Consider the following 25,774-nt stretch of genomic DNA (forward strand, 5'->3'; position numbering starts at 1 on the left):
ATGACGTCATATTCAAACCCTGTCGAGTTGCAGATGACGGATCCTGCAAGGGAAGGTTATCGAGAGTTTGAGAATGAAATCGATCCGGAAACTGTATCACAGGTTAGTCATGCACGTTATGTTGATTGGTTAATTTCATCATTAACGTTTATTTGGTTGGTTTTTATAAGCAAGACACTATGGAGACATTATCATACTCTTCTTCCATAAAATAAATATTCTTCTAAAATATACCTGCTTAGTTTAACTACTCACAACCACACAAGTTCTGAGCTCAAGGTTAGATCAGGTTGGCGACCCCTCTGTTGTCCCTTTATCAGTGGTTCCCGGCGAGGTGGTTAACCAAAGTCCACTTTGTAAGTGAAAACAGAGTAGCCCGATGAGGGTAAAATGTAGGGCGGGAGCACTCAGTGGCACCCTTATTTTTCGACACTCTGACCTACTTTTTCTCTTAGTAACATAAGTTTACATGTCATAGATCCTCTAAGACTGATGCTGATGAAAATCGCATACCAAAAGTTTTGTAGAACCATACTAAGCAATTGATGCTACTAATTCTATCCGTGACAGTGAACGCGAATCAGATGCAAAGATTAGTGAAATCCCGGAGGGAACGAAGGTGATACATAAAAACGCCAAGTAATGGAGAATGTTATCGTGAAAGTAAAAAAGTCAGTGGTAATAGTGAGAATTGCTATGACTCCATTCTTAAGGAAAAGATATGTTCATTCTCATATACAACCTTGTTGTGGGTTCCTATAATGAAAGCTTTAAAGTGTTAAAGTCGTATCAGTCCGCTAGCCTGTGCAACTGCAATTCGGAATCGTTTGAGGTTCACGAACGCGTGTTGGCCTGTACAATGACTTGCAGTGGCTAGCCGATGTGTCAAGTCAGTGTTCATATCCTCCTATCCTCCCAGACAAGTCCGGTACCAATTTATCGACACCGGAGGGATGAAAGCCTCGTTGGCTTTGGGGCGGTTTTGAACCATGGACCGTGCGGGCGCAGCGGACAAAGCGACTGCGCTAGTATGGAACCAACTGATTCAAAACTTATGTACTACAAATCGAAACTTCAAAAACAAATATTTCAAAAATCAGATATCCGAAAAACACGTTTGAATTTTTTTAACTTTGCTGCTATTTCAATACACTGACGTGAATTTGTACTAACAGTGTTTTTTTTTACTTATGTAAATATGGAAGTCTAGCAGTCATTCGATCTGCTAGATTCGCATCAGATATGATCCCTTACATTTGATTGTAGCAATAATTGCGTATTTTACGAAATTTAAGCGGATGATGAAGGTACGCTTGGCGTGCAGCGGTGCAAAGGATCATATTTTTAATAATTCTAAGCTTTTGTTAGTGTGCACTATCCAAATGCGATGTGCATTGCAGCTACTATCGAATTAATATTCTTTTTGTTCATAGCTGTTTACTTGTCCTATTGTGTTTATGCATATTGTGTATTCATGGAATCTATTTCCATAATGGATCATTGAATTTCGTTTCATTTAATGTCGCATTGATGGTTTCGCATAAAATATGTGAATAAAAGAAAAAACACGAGTGGAATCGTTCAAGAAAAAAACAAAACGAAAAAGGTAAGTAACAAAACAAACAAACTGCTTAAAATGGGTCCTGAAGTCACAGTAATGTTTGTGCACAAAAAAAAAAACACAAACTTTTTGTGAAAATAATCTTGTATAGATTATGCTTTATTTCTACGGCAAGTAGGAGTGAATAGTAATTTTTGGGGTTTTGAAATGTCCGCAATGTTCGAAGTAGTTTAAAAAATGATACAGCTATATTGTACAGTTTTCGGGAATATGCGAGATGGTATTCAGACTGATGGTCCTTGGCCTACTTAATTTAGAGTTAGGATTTCTTAGTTAAGGGGAATGAATTGACAAGGAAACAGGAGAGTTCCAGACAATATTTCTTTTCCCCTAGAAGGTCCTTTTCCGTGTCAAGGGTCACTGTTGTCGGTGGTTCACTGTTGACGAAAACATGTTCCACGATATCATCTCAGTAATATCAGTATTCTTCATAAGATTTTAGATTGACGCTCATTATAGGAAGTTAATCTTAAAGAATCCGTTGTTTCACCATTACTTTTCATTTTAGGCTCTCCCAAGAAGGCCGGTAGAGGACACATCGCTCTTCCAGGAGCGTGCTGCTTCCCAAAACTCACTAACATCCGAACAAGCTTTCGTGCACATGGTGAAAGCTATGCTCGGTACTGGATTGCTCTCACTTCCTCTCGCATTCAAACATTCTGGATTGTTCGTGAGTTACCTTTTTTTAATGATACATCTTGTTGGTGATGCCTATGTGAAAGTTTTCAGCTTGGATTAATTTTAACAGTACTCATTTGCCTTATTTGTCTCTACTGCATGCGGCAAGTCGTATTCGCTGCACACTTCGTTTGCAACAGGTTCGCTGCAGTTCTTTGTTAAGATTTTTTTGTTTTATATGAACGAGTAATATTTATTTATTATATGAAGTCGTATCGAATGATTTCCATATATTTCTAAGTTCAAACATCCACCTAGAAGGTAATGAGAGCTTATATCCAAATGTAACATACTTAGTTTGTAACGTGTTGGATCACTGACCTGCGAACTGTGGAATTCAGAGCGTGTAGAACAACATACACTCGAAATCAGGTAAAAACCAGATTTATGGGTTCGCCGGTCCGCACGGTAATCCGATTTACTGCACTTTTCATGATGACTTTCAAGAGTCAACGACACTTTTGGGTTTGAAGTCGAGATTTCTTCGCCAAGTTTTTCAACCCTTTCTATACTAGGGAAGTTATTTACATAATTACACAAAGTAATCAGCAAAAGAACTGACATTATGCAAATGAGGTCTTGTCAATGCTAAACTCGTTATGCATTGAGTTGTAAAGGATTTTTCAGTAGTAACGATTTCCACGAAATTTGCACAGGTTGCGTGCTCAAAGGAGCAAACAAAATGAAAATAAAAAACAAATAAAGTAATCATAGATGCAATAGTCGTAGCCGGTGCTGTGAGTCCCTTCACTTTTGAACGGTAAGGGAAGGGACCTCCTTCACTTTTAAATGGTTGGCGAAATTACCCCCTTCACTTTTGGACGGCTGTCGAAAGGACCCCCTTCACTTGAGCTGCACCCCATGAGCTAAACCTCCTTCACCTGAGAAGGATCCGGCTTTTCCTTATCGCATCTATATTTCCAAGTAGAATCTCTGACAAAAGCTTTTGATAAATTAACAAATAGAATAATAGACGACTCCTTTCACTTTGCATTATCCCAAATGAAACGAATTTCCGGCAGGTTTTCGAGCCCTACGAAAATCCTAACTTCGACATCTTAGTTTCTCCCATCCTCTACACAATCTTATCACGAAAGTCATTCACAACATTTTTTGTTGTTAGGGCGCTTTATCTCTTCTCTATAACCTTTTCTCCATTAGAGGTGTCCAGCCATTTACAGTGTCCCCCGACATATCCTGTGATCAAGGCGGTTCTTTTTTGAGAAAATGAAAACAAGTTTAGCGAATGTAGTATCAGACGGGTTACAGTGCATTGTGAATGTCGGCAGATTCATGAATCATTTGTTGGCCATTCGGACGCTACTTTTTCTGAAGTCGTAGCTCGGATCCTGCTTGATCCAGTAGATTTGCACTTGAGATAGTCATTGTGAATGTTCGATTGTATCTGAAGAGTTTGTACTCAGAAATGGTCGTGACTTGATTGATTATGCAAACATTATGCGAGGTGCCGTAGAGATGGGCCCTACATGGATCCGACATAAAGGATACTTCTTCAAGTATGTTTTCTCAATTCGTTAGTTTGTTTTGTTGGATTCTTATTGATTTTTTTTTCAGGCAATTGGTAAACGTCAACATGTTCGTCTCCCAACTCGGCTTCTGTTGTGTGTATTTTGTTTTCATGGCTGACAATTTGGAAGATGTAGGGAAATGATATTAGAATCTTTTCATGCAAATTTCGAAACATAGTTACTGTTTCAGTTTTTCAACGCCAACACCTCCATCCACTTCTCAAAAGCCATATGGATGCTTCTGCTTCTGATCCCGATGCTTTCAATCTGTTCTATTAGAAGGTATCAGTGGTCTTCATTTATGAAGATCAGTAATCAAACTTTCTTGTGCTTAAATCTTGAGCAATCATCGACACAGGTTGTCACTTCTGGCACCGTTTGCTATGGCTGCCAACGTCGTGTACATATGTGCTGTTGCCATCGTTCTCTTCTATTTTGTATCAGGTGTGCTTTCACCCAGTTGACCGTTAAGATCTCTTTTCATTATTCAGATATGTTTAGATCTGCGCCCCGTCAACTCTTTACCATGGTTTGGTCGGTTCTCGGATCTACCTCTATTCTTCGGTACCGTTATGTTCGCATTTGAGGGAGTTGCTGTGGTGAGTTTAATATGTTACCCCTACATGAAGGATGCAGATGAAGTGTCTTTGCTTTCAGATAATGCCTATCGAGAATCGGATGCGAAATCCACACTCATTTATTGCTTGGAATGGCGTTCTTAACTCAAGCTGCCTTGTCGTTCTAGCGATTTTCTCTGTGACTGGATTCTATGGGTAATTTTCGGTATTTTAAAGGATTGTTTGTCGATAGAACTTTTTCCGTTCAGTTGAGCAATCAGTAGGCTTCTTCTAGATTTTCAGATATCTCAACCCTCATTGAGTTAAGAGATCGTTTCTCATTCACCCCTTTGAATACTATTATTTTTGAACCTAAAACTTTCTAGGATTTTTTGTGCCTTGATTATCTATATGACACGTGACGTAACTACTCAAAAATTATGTTACGGCTGAAAAGGGATGTGACAAACTTTTTCTTCTGTGAAATACTTTTTCTATAGCTTTTCAAGTGAGCTTTATACCTCAGAATCGGAGTTTACCGGGTGAAGTTTGAGGTTTTGGTTACGTTTCTGAGCTTCTATTCTTTAGAATATTTTCATTTTTGAACTTATAATCATATGGAAGAAAATTTACGTAGGATTCATACTTCATTTATTATGCACTTCTTTCTATTCGACCACATCCTTTGCATCCCAATCGTATGCATGAAAGATGTCCATAGTTTTGCTGGAATTGGGAATATGGCGAAAGCTAACTTACCTTTCAATTTGATTCGCTTCACTCCAGATACCTTTCCCTTGGAGACGAAGTGAAGGATACAGCTACTCTCAATCTTCCAATGACACCGTGAGTTATTTACTGATTTGTTCGAAAATCTCGTATTTCGATTTCGATGTTTTGAAGGTTCTACCAGACGATCAAGCTTATGTTCGTTGCTTGTATTATGATTTCCTACCCGTTACAATTCTACGTCCCAATGGAACGAGTAGAAAAATGGATCACTAGAAAAATTCCTGTGGACAAACAGACGCTGTACATTTATACCACCAGATACATGGGTGTTCTTGTCACCTGTAGGTTCTTTTCTCCTCTTTTTCTTCGCTCATATCATCCCTCAATAATGCTTGCTTTAAGGCGCTGTCGCTGAGCTTATACCGCATCTGGCGCTTTTCATCTCGTTGATTGGTGCGTTTTCTGGAGCATCGATGGCACTACTCTTTCCTCCTTGTATTGAATTGCTAGTGAGTTTCGCATCAAGCAACCTTAATCCCACTTGTTTTAAGTGCTAGGTTCAAGTGTTTGGATGTGATATAGCGTTTCACACGAAAAACTGTCTAACATGACCCATGAGCGCATGTATACGCTCAAAGCTGTATTCTTAGTTCGAAAGTGATGATGACTTTGTACAGGTGTGAACAAAGGAGCGAGATGCATCCTCGTCAAGAATGAGTCGCAATGTCGACCAGTATTTATCCTTAATTGCGCAACAGTAGCAACCAAGCTGGTCTTTTTTTTTCGCGATCCTTTTCTAAGTATTTTGAAGTGGCTGTTGTATGACCATTTTCTGCAACTGATACATATGGTAGCAGTGTTCTCATTCAAATTCTTCTCTAGTTTTGCTATGAGTGACCTTTTTCGTAGCATGGTCCCAGGAGCGTAGACAATTTCTAGGTTCCTGGAGAATTAACCCTATTTTTAAATTCAGTGATCATTTGACTGCTCCTCCCATCATTCGAGTTCTCTTCGATATTTCGTTGTCTATGTAAACCTCATTTTTTAGACTCGTTACGCGAAAGGAGAACTTACATCATCGGTGTGGACGAAAAACATCTTTCTTCTCTGTTTTGCCTTGCTTGGTTTCACTACAGGCACATATGCTGCTTTATCAGAGATTTTCAAGAAGTTTGCAGAGTAATAATACAGGTGCGGGTGTACATCATACATTTAGAATACCTCATTGTTCAGTGTGTTATTCTTAATTAGTCCTATTGTTAATAATCCCATTAATGTTAACAGCGATTCAAAGAATCAACCAATTAACCTATTTATTTAGTTGCATTTTTACAGTTTAGCAGTTTCTATACCTAAATCAACAATTGGGTAAATAATCCGTCTAAGTTTCTAAGCTGTTGTAAATACTGTTGTCGAGCTTTTAACCAAACGCACTTAGCTGTGATTTCACCAACACTTGCTCTGTTAAAATTGTGTCTATAGGTTTACTTCAAGGGTCTGTAAATGTATGTGTACAATGTACGGATCTGTGATAAATATTGATCAACTCCAGTTTTGAGGCTTCGAAGAATATATGTTTGCTTATTTGTGGACATTTTTTGCGATAGGCTGGCAAAATCTAAACAGCTTTTGTTTACTTGGAGTAATAATTCTGGATTTCGCAAAATGCAATTTTCATTAGATCTCCTAGTCGAGACTTGTTGAAAATACGTCAGAGCAGGTTGATTTCTTTCTATGAGTGCGTCCATTAGGTCAGCTCATTATATTCCTTTCTTCATTTAAATGTTTTTAAAAAACACGAAACATCGCATCTTTCTCCTTTCATTCTCTAGAAGGTAGGTGAATTTAGCTATCTTCTCCCACGAATAGTTTACCTTGTCTTTTCTTGCTAATTCACACGGCTGCCCAGTACATTCATCAGTTGCGAATTACTCTGTGTTAATTTATAACAACAGTTATCTTGCTGATTTAGCTTTTTAATGCTGAAACAGGTCTCCTGCTCTTCTTGTAAATATCTGCTCTATTCAAGTTGTTTGTTTTGTTAAAGAAATAGAAATTAGTCGAAATCACATTAAGAACCTCATCCTATCTTTCTTATCTTTCGATTTTGGTCTTGAATTACATTTGCCAATACGTACCAGATTGTAGAGTTGATCTTCTTAAAGGGTAAATATGCGCAAGGAACGTGTGAAGTAATAGTATTTGCTGGACTTTCTTTTCTCATTCCGCCTATTTGGTTTCCATTCCATGTTCAATATGGCTGACTGGATCCTGGCCCTATGATTGACTAGAACCCTAGACTAGCGCTATGACTTATATGATAACACTTAGCTATAGTCCGTCTGTAGGTCAAAACAACCTGAAGTCTGGTGCAGCTGCGTAGGCGACTGCGCTCAATTCGGCACGTAGACCCGGAAGAGCCGGGTGTTGTGATGGGACCAAACCCAATCAGGACTCCACTCGAATTGACTACAAAAGCTAGCGGTGGTCCCACCTCGATCGAACCTTCAGTTCCACTTCGCCGCTTCGAGCGCAGCCATATAACTTTTTTAGGCTTCAGATCGTTCTAACTCGACGATATCTTCGATTAGAAGAAATAGGTGCAAGAAGTTGTACATTTCGCCCAGATCGCGAAGATTAAAGGCAGTGTTTCACGATGCTGACGCGGTGCGGAACCGCGAAGAAAATTTCGAGTTTGGGATGTAGATTGCGGCAACGAGCGCTCCGCTCAATTCCCCTCAGTAGTCCTATGAAAGCTCTGAGAGCCGCTTTAGCTCCTACGAGGTATGTAAGAACACGCACCTGTCCCCTCAGCAGCCTATTCAATGTTTTAATTACAAAAAGGATAATAAGGTTAAAGTTTAGTCAATCTGCTCGGGATGTGCCCCTACGTTCACTTCAATTCAGAATCGTTCGAGGTTTACGAACGTGTAACTGGCCCATACAATGGCTTGGGGCTAGCCGATGTGCCAAGTCAGTGTTTTTATCCTCCCAGACAAGTCTGGTGCCAATTTGTCGACCCCGGAATGATGAAAGGCTTGGTGAGTACTGTTGTGATTTCGAACCACCGATCGATCGTGCAGGAAGCGGAATCTCTAACCGCTACACTACACCCGCTCCGCTTTTATGAGAACCGCGTCCATTTGGTGATACGCCGCGTTTACCATCCGGATGGATAAGGATAAAGTCAATGGCATATCAATCCACTTAGGATTGCGCCAACGCGTTTTACTGCAATTCATAATCGTTGAGGTTTTGAAGCGCGTGTTGGCATGGCATATGCAATCACTTGCGGGGGCCAGCGGATAATCAAGTCATTGTTTTTATCCTCCCAGACAAGGGTGGTACTAATTCATCGACTTCGGAGGGATTAAAGGTTTGGTTAGAACTAGAGCGGTTTAGAACTATCGACCGTGTGATTACAGCGGACTTCTAACCGACTTCGCCACACCCTCACCATTCGAATACAGCGTCTGTAGCATCAAAAGTTTCACCGAAATGGTATGGTAATGGTAGAAACAAGTAACTTTGTTGGACTGACGAATCGAAACCAAATACCCTGTTGTGCACCGACCGAGTTGTATGTAAACGAAGTTATTATGTTCTATTCCGTGTGTTCATTGCAACGATCCTTTTCCAACTTCATCCAATAACAAATCCTCCAGATCACTAATACTGATCTAAAATGAAAGGAAATTCCTGGCTTTCCGACCCAATCGTTAATAGTCAACTGGCACAAACAACAAGAAATGTTGTTTTTCAAAACTTTATGAGGGTACCACAAGCTCTGATTAGACAGCTAACTTCCACTGAAATACGTTATTTTGCGATACAGACACAAAGTAGTGAGACCGTAATTATTCACAGTCTACAGTTTATGTTGAAGGAAGCAATGCAAGATAAAACACGAGTTACAAACGAACTCACTGAGAGGGAATTACGAAAAGATCACAGATGAGTAGGTCGAAATTGAGAAGAAAAATTATCGGAATCGAGTAAATGAGAGGTTTCACTTCTCTTTAGACCACCGTCATGAGAAAACGATATGGCTACGATACTAAGAAATTACCTAAGAATTGAGAAGACTCTACTTGCGAGGAATGAGGCCGAATTGTTTCGGTCGTAGCAACGTCTCGATAACGTCCTTTTCTAGCTGCTCCAACTCCTTTGTCACCTCATCAAGGTCGCTGAAATATGGGTAGTAATGCGACTAAGATTCAATATTTGAGTACTCCTCACTTTTCTGTCTTTCCGGGCGCTGTTTTCAGTTCAATGTAGTACTTAATCTTTGGCTCTGTACCGGACGCACGTAGGGTGGCAACGCTTCCATTGGCCAAATTGAAGGTGATCATCTCAGATGAAGTTGAAAGCGGAAGCACCTGGATCATGAAATGATAAAGACAAATGTATAGAAATTTAAACGAGTTATTTGTTCAGAATTTTTGGGAAGTGGAATTTTTTGTAACCTAGGAATGTATGGACACATTCTTGATTGGAAGGAATATTCTTTATTCATTCGAAATTATTTAGGCTATTACGGTTGATTTTTGAGCATACACAAAAGGATTTCTTTAGAAGAATTTGAAAAAATTTTCGGAACGAAAACCGTTTAAAACCTGCTTACAAACCACAATACCGTAGTTATATTGAAAACAAGAGTGGTAGGACAAATACTATTACATTATCTACAGTAGGGTCAAAGCAACATGAAGCGCAGTTGGTAAGCGTTGCGCTCGAGAAGACACGGTGGAGCGTAGCGGTTAGGGTCGAGGGAGGACTTTGCTAGCACCATTCTTCGCAGCAGTTTGCGATGGTCCCACCTCGATTCCAACCCCTTTTTCCACCGCGCCGCTTCGAGCGCAGCCGCTTACGCAACTGCACCGAGCTTCATCTCGTTTTGACCCAAGTATACTTCAAAGCAATTTGTTTTCAGTTCTTCGAGAATTCATTTTGTTATTTTTCTTCGAAGTCATTATGGCGAGTTTCAAATGCGGATGGTGAGCAGATTCGAAGGCAAAACACCGGGTTAATTTTACCTTTGGGCGTTGGCTCGCTCCACTCCATATTTCCTATGAGTGTGTGCAAAAAGATTTCTAGATGGAATCATTATTTCAAGATATTTCGGCTATTTCGCCATTTTCAGAGGCCCTATTATAGTCGGGTCAAAACGACACGAATCACTGTGTGTACTTGGGGTGCATTTGCATACGCGCTCGAAACGGCGCAGCGGAGGCATAGATGCGAGTGTCGGGGAAAGTGCTCCGACTCCCTTCACTTTTGGAGGTTGGCGAAGGGGTCCTCATCATTTGAGCTGCACCCCATGAGCTACACCTCCTTCACCTGAGGAGGGTCCGACTCTTCTCTATCGACCTCATCACCTATGGGTGGAGGCAGCAATTGAAACGGAGGTGGAACCGTCGCAAACTGCAGCGATTGGTGGTGCCAGCAAAGCTTCACTACGCTCCTAACCGCTACGCTCCACCGCACCGCCTTGAGAGAAGCCTCGTACGCAATTGCGTACCTGCTTCCTGTCGTCTTGACCCTACTATATGTAGAAGCTGATAGAAACAGTGATACGTAGAAACTAGTGTCACTGCAAAATGTGGGAGCAAACACTTCGTAGTCACATCTGCGTCCTACCAACGCATTCAATGGAACGGTACGTGATAATAAGTACAATTTGCCTGGTTTTTGTTTTCATTACCTAGGATGATTCTCAAAATGCTGTCTCAGCGTAGGGAACCACTCGATATGATAGACGTATGATTGTTTGAATCAACTTCTAGTTAGGCTTTCAAGATCGGCGAAAGAGGTAAATAAAAATGCTTCATAGGACACTGATAAAAAATATTGCCAATGCTAATATGGCCAATAGAAAGTACAGGCCGCAGTTAATTTTAAGAAATTAGCCCCGTATACTGAAAAAAACAAAATAGCTACCTATTTCTCTAGTGCAGTGTTTGAATAGTCATTCATCAGTTTGGACAAACTACAGGGAGAAAAAAAAACAAAAAAATTGGAAACATTAGTATTATTAAATATATGTAGAAAACTTCTTTTGTTCCTTTATAACTAATTCTCTGAGAATTTCTATGAAATAACTTTGACGATATATAACAATTTCCTCTTGTTTTTGCTTGATTTTCAAAAATTTCCTCTGTACCGCTCTTGAAGACGAAATTTTGCTATTAATATACCAGTATCAAAAATTGGATTTTCGGAATTCTTTACCTGCATCAGCGCAAGAAAAAAAAACGCGAATAATACTTTGGAAATACGAAAAAACGCTAATTCTCTGGAATACACGGGAAAACCAATTATTAATCAATTATTTAGTACTATATTATAATATGTATTATTATATATATATTATTTAACTGCTACTTCAAATTATTTATTCGCCGAGAAAATAAACGACTCAGGTGCTCGTTTTTGTTACACTCCAGTTGTTTGCACGTTATTTGTTTATTTGTTGGTTCTGTTGGAAGTTGGAAATCAGCTTTTTGTTAGCAGTATTTTCTTCCATTTGCTAGACGTTTCGCCAATTTAATAACCAAATTTCAACAGAGCAAAACTCCTCACTCTACGGTGTATTTCCTACAGAAATTGATAACGGTGTTGCGTTTTTGACACTAAACCATGTATGTATGCGTTGTGAAAACATCTGTGCGGTAAAACTCACTGGTTTATTGTCAGGCATCGAATTATCATAGCCGATGGTGAGGTCACGAACGGTCTTCACAGGCTGAGATCCGATTTTTTCAGGGTACTGAAACACGAGATTCTTTTGGATGAAATTGGTAAACAATGAGAGACCAGCAATGCACGTAGCGACTTCGCGCAAAATCTCCATCCAGTAACGAGTTCGGCGCACGCTGTGACAGCCGATAGCTTCCGCGCGGACTCCGCCTACGAAAGCTGCGAATCCACGCAAACGAGAGAGTGGTCAACAACAACAGCTCTTCACTTGTACGACGCTTCAATGGGGGACCCCGTTCGCGTCGTTCTCAGCGAACATCGTCCGCCCCTCCCAGGGAACGGCGAGGAGTGTGAGTTGGCGGTCTAGTAGGTGACTTCTCTCTTCGAACTGAGGTAGGCACTAACGCTAGGCCAGCAACTTGCAAGTCCCACAAGGACAACGATGGTGGGCCCTACGCTTCCCTGCCAATTTTTGTAAACGGCCGAAAGGGTCGTTATATTCTCAGGTTGCCTAAGTCAAAGGGTGTTGGGAGCAGTTAAGATATTTCTACATTTCTCTTTCTGAGATTTTAGACGAATTTTGACGATTACTACACGAATCTGAATAGATGGTCCACAAAATTTCAGTACACATCAAATTTCCTGGGGGACACAGGTCAAATTCCTTCACTGAACGTACGAATTGATAATGACCTTTTGAAACGATAAACATCATAAAACACCTGCGCCTAGTTTGAAAATCATTTCATAATTATTCCAATCAGTTCGATAATTCTCTAGGAAGGTGACCCATCAACCTCATAGATCACCCAAAGACCCAGAAAAGTTTACTAGTGAGCGATTGCGTGTGTGCTTCTTGCAATATTCGCCCAGTTCCAGAATGTTCTGTCAAAGAAAAATGCAAACCTTCATGTCTTTTCTTAGCGATCCGAAGAGTTCTTTCGTTACAGCTGGGCTAGGTGTGAACCAATAGGACGAACGAATCAAATGGAAACCGTATCTAAAACGTCAACATCATAATATGATTTTCTTTTTCATCTGCTTCTGTTGCTTCTTTTAAAATTCTTAGAAATTGTGGCACGTGTAGTAACCGTTGTTAAGAAACCAAGGAAATGCTAATGAAAAAAAAAAAACTTATGTACAAGTCAGCGAGGTTTCAAATGTACTAAGTTAGATTCACATGAGTAAGAAATACATGTATGATGGATAAAAATAAGTGGAATAAGTATTATATAGACGAATTGGAGGAACCAAGCTTCCAGGATAATCAAATGGATGAAAACAAAGCTTGAAGTTGGAAAAAGACTCAATGATGGCAGTTCACTGGAGGCAAGATTAATGGCTTGGGTTATAATAACCTGGGCTGTCCCTAGAAATGCATTCACAACTAGCAGGACGGAAAAAAGAGCCTTTAAGAGGAGTTCTGCTTTTACTGAAGCAAAAGGGAAATGTATAGAAAATTCCAAAAGTCGGAAAATCCTAAAAGACATGGTAAATAGTAGCGTCTGTAGCACCATACTTCAGAATTTGATTCGAAAAAAATAGTGCATTGAAAAATTGAAAGCATTGCCCTCAGGCTGTTTACTCGATTGACTAAATGGGAACGATTTTTTAACGTTTTTAGGAAATTTGCAATTACGGCCCTTAGTAACCCATTATGACAGCACCTCCAATATAGCTCAGATATCCAAATAAGTTTTTTTATTCACGAGATCAAAACATGAAACAGAATAACATTTAAGACCTTACTTGTGATAGAGTTCGAAAAGTTGGTCTTGAACAGTTTTTCCTTGAGTTTTTAGCCAAGCAGCCATTTCTGCATACACTCCGGCAACGCTTATTCCATCCTGAAAATAGTTGATTGAAAAATCAGCACACACAAACAGCGCGTGAACAGAAACGAATGCTTTTTTAGCTACTGAACAATAATAAACAAAAGCATCTCACTGAATAAATCACAACACAGGTTGTTAACCACGGTCACTACACAGCACTCACTCTACGTAACTCACCTTGTCGAGTTTGAACTTAACATCAGAGAGATATGATCGAGACATCATAAGCCTTGTAACAGATTTAAAATTTTTAACGAGTGGACTCGACTGGCCACTATTAGGAACGCAATCTAAGGACCTTTTCTAGTGCTTAATCACCGCATGGAGTCATACTTACTTTGTCGAGGGTATGACCTGGCATGTAGCCAATGCTTTCTTCCCAGGCCAGAATTACAGTCTTCCCCTTGCGCCGTAATTCATCAGTTTTATTACCCATCCATTTGAAGCCGGTCAGAGTGACGTCACTTTTGAATCCTTAACAAGTCGATGGAAATAATAAACGCTTCAAGGAGAGTTGCAACTATTCGTCTAAAAGGCGGAAAAGGCGCAGCAAACCTTCCGCCTCAGCAATGGTTTTCACAATTTGTGACGACACAGCACTGTTGATGATGTAGACGTCAGATTTATTCACATTTGGATTAGCCTAAAACTAAACTGACAAGGAAAAAATATAAATATGAGTAAAAAAAATTAGGAAGGATAAAAGAACGATTGTTATATAAAGAAAAACAGCTAAATACCCACCTTATACCAGTTTGTCCATATCCACCATGTCATAAGCGCTCCCATTTCATTTCCAGAGAAGACGCGCCATTTTCCGCTGGAAAGTTTTTATATCTTGCCTGTACTACTAACTGAAGCACTTCCATGCAAAAACATTTATTTTGGTAATTAAGCATTCTAAGATAATTGCAATTTCATAATTTTATAAGCCGACACAATATTCATTAGAACATTTCATGGGGAAAGAGAAAGAAAGGAAGGAAACAAACAAACAAACAAACAAAGGATTTAACCATATCTGACAAACCTTGGCTGTTTTTCAGCGATTTGAATTCGATCAGCGTCAGGATCATTAGCAATAATAAAAGTCGATCCATTCTCATCTGCGGTCTTGAAAGACAGTGTCAGCACCTAAAAAAAGATTTTCGATGTAAAAGACATGACGGTGTGATGAAACAATGCGGAATGGAAATCTACCTTATGACCTTCTTCTGGATTTGGGAATGGTACAGTGGGGAAGTCTGGATCTGGTTCTTGCTGTTCCTGAAATGATTAATGTTTTGCAATATAAGGAATGTTTATTGATGTTTTTAACGAACCTTGACTGAGATGAAGTGATCTTCGGGGAAGCCAAATTCCTTCAACATACGCTTTGCGTACAAATAACCAACACCGTGAAATGCCGAGTAGGTGATTTTGAGCGGAGTTTGCTCATTGATTTTCCTAAGACACACTTATCAGCACGGAAATTCCACATGGGATAGGATTAGCTAGACTGTAATTAAGTTAACAACAACTACATAGACAACATTTAACACCAACACTTTGTCCTTGTTAAAGGCATCATCCCAGGAATCTGGAGTGGTACGGATTTCCGTTGGAGTGTTCGTATACGGGGTCGTAGATTATAGGGAGGAGGGTGATTTCGTTCATTTCTTCCCAATTGCCGTAGAAAACGGCCCCGAAGATACGGTTTCGAGCGTTCCGGCGAACTATTTTCTACAAGGAGTTCGATTGGAGTGCGCCAGCCCTGTGCGGCGTCGCATCTTGCGGGCTGTTTTTTTATGGCAATTAGGAAGAAATGGACGGAATCACCCCCTCTCCTTAAAGGTATCACTCCACGAATCTGAGGTGGTACGGATTTCAGGTGGAGTATTCGTCTACAGAATGTGAGACTACGGACAGGGGGGTGATTCCGTTTGCCGTAAAAAACGATCCGGGAGATACGGCTTCAGGCGTTCCGGCGTACTATTTTCTACAAGGAGTTGGACTGGAGCGCGCCAGCCTTGTGCGGAGCCGCATCTTTCGGGCCGTTTTTTACGGCAATTAGCAAGAAATGGACGGAATCACCTCCCTCTCCGTAGTCTCCCATCCCGTATACCAATACTCCACGTGAAATCTGCACCACCTCAGATTCGTGGGGTGATGCCTTTAACCTACGATCCCGTACACGAATACTCCACCTGAAATCCGTACCACCTCAGATTCGTGGGGTGATGCCTTTAAAACACTAACCGTAACAGTTCAAACGTTCTCGTGTCTTGAAACCTCGGTATACTTGTGTTTATGTTTTCTAGTAGTATGCTTACGAGAATTTTTAAATGGAATCTTTATTCGCCGGACGTTTTGGGTTTCGCCTACGCTAAGTGTAACTATGGTACGGCTAACCTAATCATTTTCTCGGGGTGAAAAAACACTTCTTAGATCTGGAGTTACTGGGATAGACGCATAAAAAAACCCGTTCAGTCAATTCCCTCGTTACGTCATGAATAATCCAACAGCAAACAAGTTAGGTATACGGTGCGCACCTATTAACTAGACCAATTAAGTGTGGTTTTGGTGTATGGTGGTGATCCTGTTTATCTTTATCCTTGCTGCTTACACAATTTCATCACTATTCCACTTAAAACAGTTTCGTTAAGCTAACCGTGTGAGTGTAAAGTGTTTCTTCGTCGAGTGAACTGATGCCACAAGTGCTATAGAAGTTTCTGACATCTGGATCTCCTTCAAAATGAGATATTCCATGTTTTTGCTGTCAATTTTTTTCGTGAGAATTACCAAGAACCCAACACATTGGTAGAATAAATCCAGCATGGAAAACTTCCCGACCGCTGCCTTCATATTAACGGCATTTTCGGGGGAAAAAAGTGAAATATGTAACTGAGCGTGAAGATCTAGCGTGAGAGACTTACTTATGATAGATGAGACATTTTTCTATCTCAAAATAGGGATCAATGGTTATGTCAGCGGATTTTAGAAGTGGATTGCTTGCTAGATTATCAACATCCCAGTATTCGTCACGTGGCTGTGGCTCAGCTTCTGCTATTCGAACAATTTCCGTGTCATGGGGACCAATGATCTGAAAGCAGCATTTTCAATTCTTTCAATTCATTTCAGTTTTCTTCATTTTCCACATTTTTTCTTTCATTTTATTATTTGTATCTGTACCAAAAGTTTATTGCAGGCAATCAGTAAAGGAGTTGTAAAAGATGGTGACAAACCTGAGCACCATTGTTCCAATAAGCCTTGTATCCATTGTCCTCTTTTGGATTGTGGGATGCGGTGATGATTAGACCAGCATCGCATTTCAGTTTTATCGTTGCCCACGACTAAAACAAACAATAAACAATGGGCGTACACTGGGATCATCTTCGTTATCAAAACTTCGATGGGGGATGGTAACCACAAGCAAGTTCCACGAGGTTTAGAGACTTAAGAAAAAAATTGAGTAGTTGAACCCAAATCAAATTAATTAAATTCTAGTTTTCAGGCTTGTAAAAATTCGTCATTTCATCTCCATTATCCGTGCATCAAAATAACAGCCTATCATGCAATTTGTGATCTCCTATACAAGCTGATTACGAAACAGTTATGAAATGATTTTCCGTTATGTACTTCTTTAATTTGGAAATAACCGTTGGCTAAATTAAATTCCCTCGTTTGGTTTCTAGAAAAATCGTAACTTTGATAATTTTGATGTACTGAATTTATTGCGACATAGTAGTATCCTGTGTTTTGCATTTTTATGCAAAACACAGGATACTACTATGTCGCAATAATTGAGAGAGTGATGCTAGGAGTATCCCGCTTCACGCAAGTGAGGGACGGGATTCGAAGTTCTCTCCTACGTCAGCGATCGAAGATTAGAGACGCCGCCGCGTTTGCCAAGGAAGGTAAAATAAGGTGGGCCGGACACGTGATGCGCTTTAATGACAACCGTTGGACCAGAGCCGTGAGCGACTGGGTTCCCCGCGATATTAAGCGCACTACAGGAAGACCGCCGACCCGATGGTCAGATTTCTTCACGAAGTGCTTCAAAGAAAAGTATGATGCTCTTCGAATCCTCCTTTCGCGTGTCCCACGCGAAAGGAGGAACCACTGGGCTACTCTGGCACGCGACCGGAACAAATGGAAGAATAACTGGCGCCCGCTCGACCAGTTCGAAGATCAACGGGAGTCAAGGTGATCAAGGTGATAGTAGTATCCACAGCTTTACGACGCCTACTTCAAAATTTCAAACAGAATCTCCCAGCTCTACTAGATTGGGTCCAGGTCGAATGGGTTTCAAATGATTTCTAAATGTTTGCAATGCTGTGACAACACGAGAATAGACGAAAAGGAAAAGGAAAAAGCAAAAATCTCATAGAATGAAGGATGTGTAGAGTTAATATACTTTCAGAGCAAGAAAGAAGAGTGAAACACTGCTCATTTTCTCTGTTATATACCAGTTCACATTTTTCTACACTCTATGTTTGTATCCGTTAAAATTGTTGCTTCATTTCAGCTGAGTATTGTTTTTTTTTTTTTGTAAACCCTTCTGTTATTAGAAACTCCAACTGTTTCTACAGTAACTGTTATTAAACAACTTAATACAAATTCTAATACAACTTCTTAATACGAAAGAAAAACTTTTGCTTGTCTGTTTAATTCATTTTAGCACAACTATGGTATGCGTTTGAGAAATTCTGCAGTCAGCTGTAACCATTACCATCCGAGAAATGAAAGAAATCATTCAATTACAATGGTTTACCTCTTCCTACAATCATTACACCTCTTTTACAACTGAACAGCAAAAGTGTAAAGGTAAATTATTGGAAATTTTCCGGAATCAAGAGAAACAATTTTAATAATCAGAACTTAGTTAGGGTGTTAGTGTTTTTCCAATAATTTCCGTGAAAAAATCATAATACTCACTACAACAGGAGTTGGACAGACGGCGCTGAAGAGATAAACTGGAATGCCGTTACGGATGAACACATTCGAGGACAACTCTGCGAAACTGAAAATAGCACAAGTGAGGTCTTACAATTTCTTTTTTCATTGCTTCAAGAAACACCTGTTCCTGATGAACGGTGCATTTTTAAAGCCTCAAGAACACTCAAATAAAGAGGATAAAATGGCTCCTGTTGTATATCACGAGGAAAGCCTTTTTTGTTGGGATAAAGACTTCCAAGAAGCGCCGTAAGAGGTCCCGTTGCGACCAGCCCGATTAATAATTCGGAATCGAAAACAAGGCAAACAATGCTTTTTGTACCCGCGAAGCCGAGAAATTTAAAGCAGACTTGTCTGGGAAGATAAAACCGCTGACTTGATACGTCGGCTGGCTTCACCTACAGTTAAAGACATCACCCCACGAATCTGAGGTGGTACGGATTTCAGGTGGAGTATTCGTATACGGGATCGTAGATTATGGAGAGAAGGGTGATTCCGTCCATTTCTTCCTAATTGGCGTAAAAAACGGCCCGGGAGATACGGCTTCGGGCGTTCCGGTGCGCTATTTTCTACAACGAGTTCGGTTGGAGCGCGCCAGCCTTGTGCACGCACCACATCTTCCGGACCGTTTTTTACGGCAATTAGGAAGAAATGGACGGAATCACTCTTCTCTCCATAATCTACTATCCCGTATAAGAATACTCCACCTGAAATCTGTACCACCTCAGATTCGTGGGGTGATGCCTTAAAGGCTGTATTTGCGTACCGTTTCCGAAAAGTGAAAGAATTCTTTATTGAAGTCAAGCGCATTCCAGAGGAATTGACTAAAGTCCAGACGAAGAAAAGGGAAAAAAGAGGACGACCAACGCCGAATACTCGCAGTTTTCCATTAAAAAAAACTCGCATTAGAAGGATAAAGTGTTTAACGTTGGTCAATCTTTTCGGGATGCCGTCAAAGAGCTCGACTTCATTTCAAAATTATATAGGTGTTATGAACGCATATGCGGTCTATACAGTGTCTTGCAGGAACCAAACTATGCATAAATTTCGTGTGTTTATCTTCTCAAACAAGTTTGATCGATGTCGATTCTGCAGGTATGGAAAGCTTAGTTGCGCTCGGTCGGTGTCGAACCATTGATCTCTTGCTGCAGTGCAGCATCCAGCACGAAAACATCGCATTTTTCGCTAAAGTAATGATGTGGGACCCAAATATCGCACCGTTTGCTGTTATGTCTGCCATCGTAGCCGATGGCTACTCCAGTAGGTTTCTTTCCACCAAGTTCAGCCAAAATGTGCTTAGCGAAGCCGTGAGTGATCCCGATAATGGTCATGTCGTTCAGACGAGCCCATCCAGCATCCATGCGGCAACGAATACCTGGAAACCATTGGTAGCGAGTGATGGAACGCTTAGTTTGAATCACTTTCAGCAAAAGAACTCAGCTCACCTGCAGTACCGAACAGAAGTCGTCCATTCATGCGAACTGCAAGCTCAGCGAAATTCTTCTCCTCATACAGTTTAGCAATAACCGAGCGAGTCTTCTCATTCTAAAATGGAAGAAAACTCGTTTAATAACTCATTTATAATCGATAAAAACCAACCTTGTCCCAAGCCAACCAATTCTGTGTTTTAATTATCAGCCTGTCCTGAGCTTCTAGAGACAGTTGTGTCATTGTTGAATTTACGAGAGGACCAGAACACTATACTGAAAAATCGATTACGATCTAAAGACAGTTTTAAACAATAAAAGAACCGTAAATTCCTAGAAAAAGACGACAAACAGCATTTTAGAAACGTAGAAAGTAGAACTGGAGATAGCGGCTTTGATAAAAACGGTGTACGCGAAGAAACAATGTGTAAAAGGAAATGAAGTTCCCATAAGTATGTATATGTATGAGGCTGAATTCATGGAGAGTTTTGATTATGTCAAACGTACCCTCCAAGAACCTACCGATAGAAGATTGACGTTTAGTACAATGAAAGACCACAAACTATTTATCACTATAAATCCTGGTATGGACTGATAAGAAATTCCAACACACTGGACTTACAAATAGAGTTCTGTATGCGATAAAAATGAGTTCTGAAGTGAAACGAAACTCATCCAAGTAATCAAACTCACAAAAAAGTCTACATACGTCATGTAAAACATGTAAACCTTTAGTGAATGAGGTGAAAAGTCCATAGTTTTCCAAATCCCATCGTAAGGCGAACTCAAGGGGAAACAACTACACAGTTTCGAAAAACACAAATATCTGAATGTGAAGAAAGGTACCAAAAAGCTACTCCGCGTATTCTTAGCGAATTTTCACAAAAAAAAAACTTGTTCAGTTTACACTAAGCATGTGAAGTCTTTTATTCTCGAAAATGTTCACATAACTTTGTTGGATATCTCGTAATTTCCTAACCCACTCCTGAATATAGGGTCCAGTGTCTTTTTTTTAAATTTTAATGTCATTAGATAAGATAATAGTCGTTTAAACACACAACAGCATTCTTGCTTAAAGGTATCACTCCACGAATCTGAGGTGGTACGGATTTCAGGCGGAGTATTCTTATAGTAGTATAAGAGGCGGGATAGTAGATTATGGAGAGGGGGTGATTCCGTCCATTTCTTCCTAATTGCCGTAAAGAACGGTCCCGAAGATGCGGCGCGTGCACAAGGCCAGCGCGCCAATCGAACTCCTTGTAGAAAATAGCGCGACGGATAGCTCGAAGCCGTATCTTTTTACGGCAGTTAGGAAGAAATGGGCGGAATCACTCTTCTCTCCATAATTTACGACTCCGTATAGGCATAACCCACCTGAAAGCCGCACCAACCCATATTTGTGGGGTGATGCCTTTAAAGTCAGAAGTTGACATATCAATAAAGGATTCACGAAATCCGCAACCGAAAACAATTGAAAACTGTCAGCGGACATTTAAAGAGAGAGCTGTAAAGACCAGAAGCAGAAAGTAAAATAGGCACAGGAACAGTTTCAGCGAGCAAACACTGCTCGGCATAACGCCAAAAAGTCAATAGATTATTGCCACTGAAGTTCAGTGGAGGAGATTAGCCATCGTCCTCTTTAAAACTTCTTTAAAAGAATCACGTAGAGACCACAACTTGTGCGAATAAAAAAGCTCAGTTGTGGCGGTTAAATGCAATTAAATCCTAGTTCAATCCGGGAGTTTTTGAGCAGAGTATTTGTGTATCCAAGACGATAGAAGAAAACTCCACGTGATGTTACCAGAACTGTTTAGAGAAAACGTTACGTGATTGAGAGAAATGAATGGAATTTGTGCGTGTTAACGAACAGTCAGCGTAGATGCGAAAAAAAAGGACACCAACACAGTGAAATAAAAGCCGAACCGTGACGCTAGGTGCTGACGAATACATGTACGCAAACAGAACGGCAATGAATAATAATACTACGTGGTTGAGCAAAAAAAAAGAAAAAGTACAATTCACGGATGTACCTTGAGTGGAATTTCTAATGAATTCTGACAATAGGCTTTGGAGATTCGTTCATTCACAGTTCTCGTGAAGTACAATGACTTTTCTATGCTAACTTGTAATAACAATATATGTAGTATTAGGTTGAGTCGTAAATAACTTTCGTTCTGCATTTATTGTGATTGTGACGTACTGACTGCTAACTCTCTCGTTGTTTGATGTCGATTTTGTTCCAATATTATATATTCAAAATATCGTCATCGAAGTCTTAAGGGCATCCCCCTAGTTTTTCAAGATCACATCTTCTGAACGCAGTTTAACAAACCAATATCTAACCGCCCGATCGGTTACACTCCTTCACCATACACATTGGATATTTTTGAGCCATGACCGCAGCACTGTTACTCTGACCAAAAATGATTGATAGAGAAGAAATAAAAAGAAAACAGAAAATTAATAAGAGAAATGATCGATAAGTCATCTGCTAACTGAAAAACTTTTAGACACACTTTGCTTTAAGCAGAAAACGCTAAAACGATTTTAAAAAACGAAAGCTATCCTCTTGTCAAATGTTCTTAGAGAAAGAAGTGCAAACAAAAAACTTACAAAAGATAGGAGTTTTCGAGAAGGACCACGTGGCACCGGATCGAGGTCACTCACACGTGCACACCGTTATCGCAAAGAAAGATAAAACACTCAAGGTCAGCTAATAATCGCAAAATCTAATATTGGTGCGTGGTATTACGCAAAAACCGCTTTGATGGAAAAGAGATAGATAGAAAAACAGGAAATTTTTGCAATGAATGTTAATAACAATGAAGGAAGGAACAATTCCTAGAGATGAGCAATAAAAGAGAATGACAGATCAATTGTAGATGAGATCAATGATCACAATTGACCTCTCCTCATACGACATATTGCGGAAAGAGGCTGAGACATGAGAGAATACTCATTAGTTCAGATTGATCCAGGTGATTTCTTGGTGTGATTGATCGAGTCTGTTTCTTTTTTTTTAGCGTAAATCGATGCGGTTGGAATTACCACCATGTTCCTGGTTCAAAATACTGCTCAAAGAAGCTATTCACCTGAAGTGGTTACTTTGTCAGCAAAATATACAAGGCATTAGTTTATTGGCAATATATCTAAATAAGCAGAAGGATTTCGAATAATGAGACTGCAGGAAAATCAAACTGCAAGCTAATTTGAAAAATATATTTAAAAAAAAAACTACTAATGAATGTATTCGAAAAAAACTAATAATGATGATCAGCGCAGTCAACATCAATGTTTACACGTACTCGAAGGGTAAACGAAGACGTTGAGAAGTCCTCACTACAAATATCTCCTGCTCACATGAGTGCTGCCGGAGAGACATAAGGGAAAAGTGCTTCGTTCCGCTAAGCTAACCAAATTTTGCTGCGTCGCTCTTATAAAGCCAGCCATAGGGAAAGCAAGGATCGCTGACAGGTACAAAGACTGTTTTTAAAAAAAAATAATGCATGACACCTGTCCTTTTTGTTGAAAGTTTGGGACACAACCAGCCCTATCGTACTGGTAGGAACTATCGATCTATTGACTATTTTCCGAAGAAGCTTTCTTCCTTTTGTGTGGTGTAGTGAATGCTATGATTTGTCGAAAACCATGTGTTCCCTTAGGTAATGCTCTAGGTAACAGGACCACTCTTTCACTTGGAGCACAACATCGCCATCGCAGTTACGGCGTTTCGGTGAAAAGTAGAACTTCCGCACACATTACACAATCGCTCACAAATGTTCCCGATACTTTTTGCCTTGGAAATGAGAAATTCTATCAAGTCTCGTTACTTGTAGTGTATATCACATCCGGCTTTTTTTAATATTTGCAACTGCACTGCCACCTGGTGACACTTTGCACAGGAAGTGTAAAGTTAGTATTGGAGATCAAAATTAATATTGGAACCTCTGTCTGCATCGTAGAAGTAAACTGTGTTGCATTGCATTTTGTGATTTAATTGTGTGATCTGAACCAGTTTTAAACTAAAAACCCCGAGAATAGAGGCATAGATTGGTTATCATACAGCAACATATTAAAGGATTTCTGTTCATGGTTTCACATGCTAATAAAAAGCGTTTGTAATAATAATCGTTGTAATTTGTAATAAAGCGCAATCAACTGGTTAATAAATCAGTTAAATCTCTGCAGCAGCGTCGAACGAGATAATTAATATTTCACAGCCATTTCTTTTGTAGTAAGAGTTGAGTCGAAAATTTATGATGTGTGGTGTATTTGCACATAAAACTGACGTGTGACTTTGTTTAATATTGATTGAAAACGACTTGAAGCATCATTCAGGCAATGATCATTATGTCCACGAGGTGTCGTGGGCTTTTTTTGACTCAATTGTGAGTGGCGACCAAAGGCGCTACCAAGTGATCAGAAAATGAGTGCAAAAAAGTGTAAGCAGGAGTTGTGTTATAATACAAATAAACAAATGGAAAACAAAATGACGATAGAGTTGGTCATATATCAATAGTCAGGCTGTACAGTACAGGTTACTTGATTGTCGAAATGCACGAAAAAAGATAATTGCCTTCGACTTTAATGTCGTTTAGAAATCTATTGAAGGAATGATCTTAAAAATCACTAAGTGGAAGACAGTAAAATATAAAACCCGATTTCGACTGAGCTTAAAAGCTACGAAAAAACCAAAAATAGAAGGCAGGCTACGGAAAATAGTTGATAATTGCACAAATAATTTCAAAGATATAAGTTGAGAAGTTGTAAGTTGTAAGAAAGAATGGGAATGAACGAATGGAGTTGGAAACTCTAAAATCTTCCGAAGTTTGAATAGTATTTTCATCATAAAGGAAGAGAAAGGAATAGAAAAAGGAATATCCGAAAAACAAAGAAGAATGCGTAAGCGGTATCCTGGAGTTTCAATAATTTTGAAGAACTCGAAATCCAGCTAGAACCATTTCCTGGTTAACAAAGGAACAGGAAGGAAGGAAGAGCGAAATCAGACAGTTATTCATCTTTGAACCAAACTCGGAGAAAATGTCGTTGGGAGGAGGAGTGGGTAGGGAGAGGGGGCGACTTTTTTCTCTTAGTTACTTAAGTTTACATGTCATAGATCCTGTAAGACTAATGCTTAGGCCCTAGGGCCCCGATTGATTTGATTATTTCGAGAAATAAGGGCGCCACTGAGTGATGATGAAACGACGTATTAGCCAATTAATCAAACTACATCCAACGGTAGAGCCTTGCGTAAGTTGTCTTTCTTATCGATCAAGACCGATAAGAAAGTGCGGTCAAGATCGCAATTCACCTTCATCCGAACGAAAACCTTGAAGGAAACTATGAAGGAAACGTCGAAAGAAACTTTAACCAGCTTCAAGTCAAAGCTTCAATATTAAAGTTAATATTAGCCTCAAACATTTCTCCAACATATTTTTACATAGGAGATCCTTTTGATAGCGATATCTGTATTGAAGGAAAATCCACCTTTCGAACAGAGTTTCATTATCGTTTCCAACCTAGTAGTATAGTACCAGATTTGCAAAATACAAGGACCCAAGCGCACACGAGTGCACCGTCTTCAAAACAGAATATGAAAGACCCATCAGAAATTCCCAAAGTAGTGATTCAACGCCGATTAAAATCTGGGAAACTAGATAATAAGAGATACCGGAAAGAAGTGTGGGCATTCTGGCTCCGTTATCGCTTCTCAAGGAAAACAACTCTGAGTTTTCCACATAAACGTCACATGTTACCTCGA

General features: G+C 39.8%; 2 protein-coding genes across 2 annotated transcripts; one reads left to right on the top strand and one right to left on the bottom strand.

Moving 5' to 3' along the window:
• On the top strand, positions 1 to 6,300 carry RB195_011154 (uncharacterized protein; the record flags this gene model as incomplete). The annotated part of the gene is made up of 13 exons (XM_064192457.1): positions 1 to 102; positions 2,130 to 2,291; positions 2,351 to 2,439; positions 3,724 to 3,816; positions 3,875 to 3,959; positions 4,019 to 4,110; positions 4,187 to 4,272; positions 4,330 to 4,427; positions 4,486 to 4,601; positions 5,172 to 5,231; positions 5,289 to 5,458; positions 5,520 to 5,626; positions 6,166 to 6,300. 13 exons carry the CDS (start codon positions 1 to 3, stop codon positions 6,298 to 6,300), a joined length of 1,395 nt encoding a protein of 464 aa, XP_064050040.1.
• Positions 6,301 to 9,204: 2,904 nt separating this feature from the next.
• RB195_011155 (uncharacterized protein) lies at positions 9,205 to 20,257 on the bottom strand (the record flags this gene model as incomplete). The annotated part of the gene is made up of 17 exons (XM_064192458.1): positions 9,205 to 9,304; positions 9,357 to 9,496; positions 11,800 to 11,886; positions 12,723 to 12,816; positions 13,566 to 13,663; positions 13,989 to 14,125; positions 14,207 to 14,294; positions 14,396 to 14,471; positions 14,682 to 14,785; positions 14,852 to 14,917; positions 14,974 to 15,097; positions 16,567 to 16,733; positions 16,876 to 16,983; positions 18,569 to 18,653; positions 19,805 to 19,961; positions 20,032 to 20,131; positions 20,186 to 20,257. 17 exons carry the CDS (start codon positions 20,255 to 20,257, stop codon positions 9,205 to 9,207), a joined length of 1,803 nt encoding a protein of 600 aa, XP_064050041.1.
• Between the last annotated feature and the right edge of the window lie 5,517 nt (positions 20,258 to 25,774).

Source organism: Necator americanus, chromosome III (assembly GCF_031761385.1).
Source record: "Necator americanus strain Aroian chromosome III, whole genome shotgun sequence".
Taxonomy (NCBI): domain Eukaryota; kingdom Metazoa; phylum Nematoda; class Chromadorea; order Rhabditida; family Ancylostomatidae; genus Necator; species Necator americanus.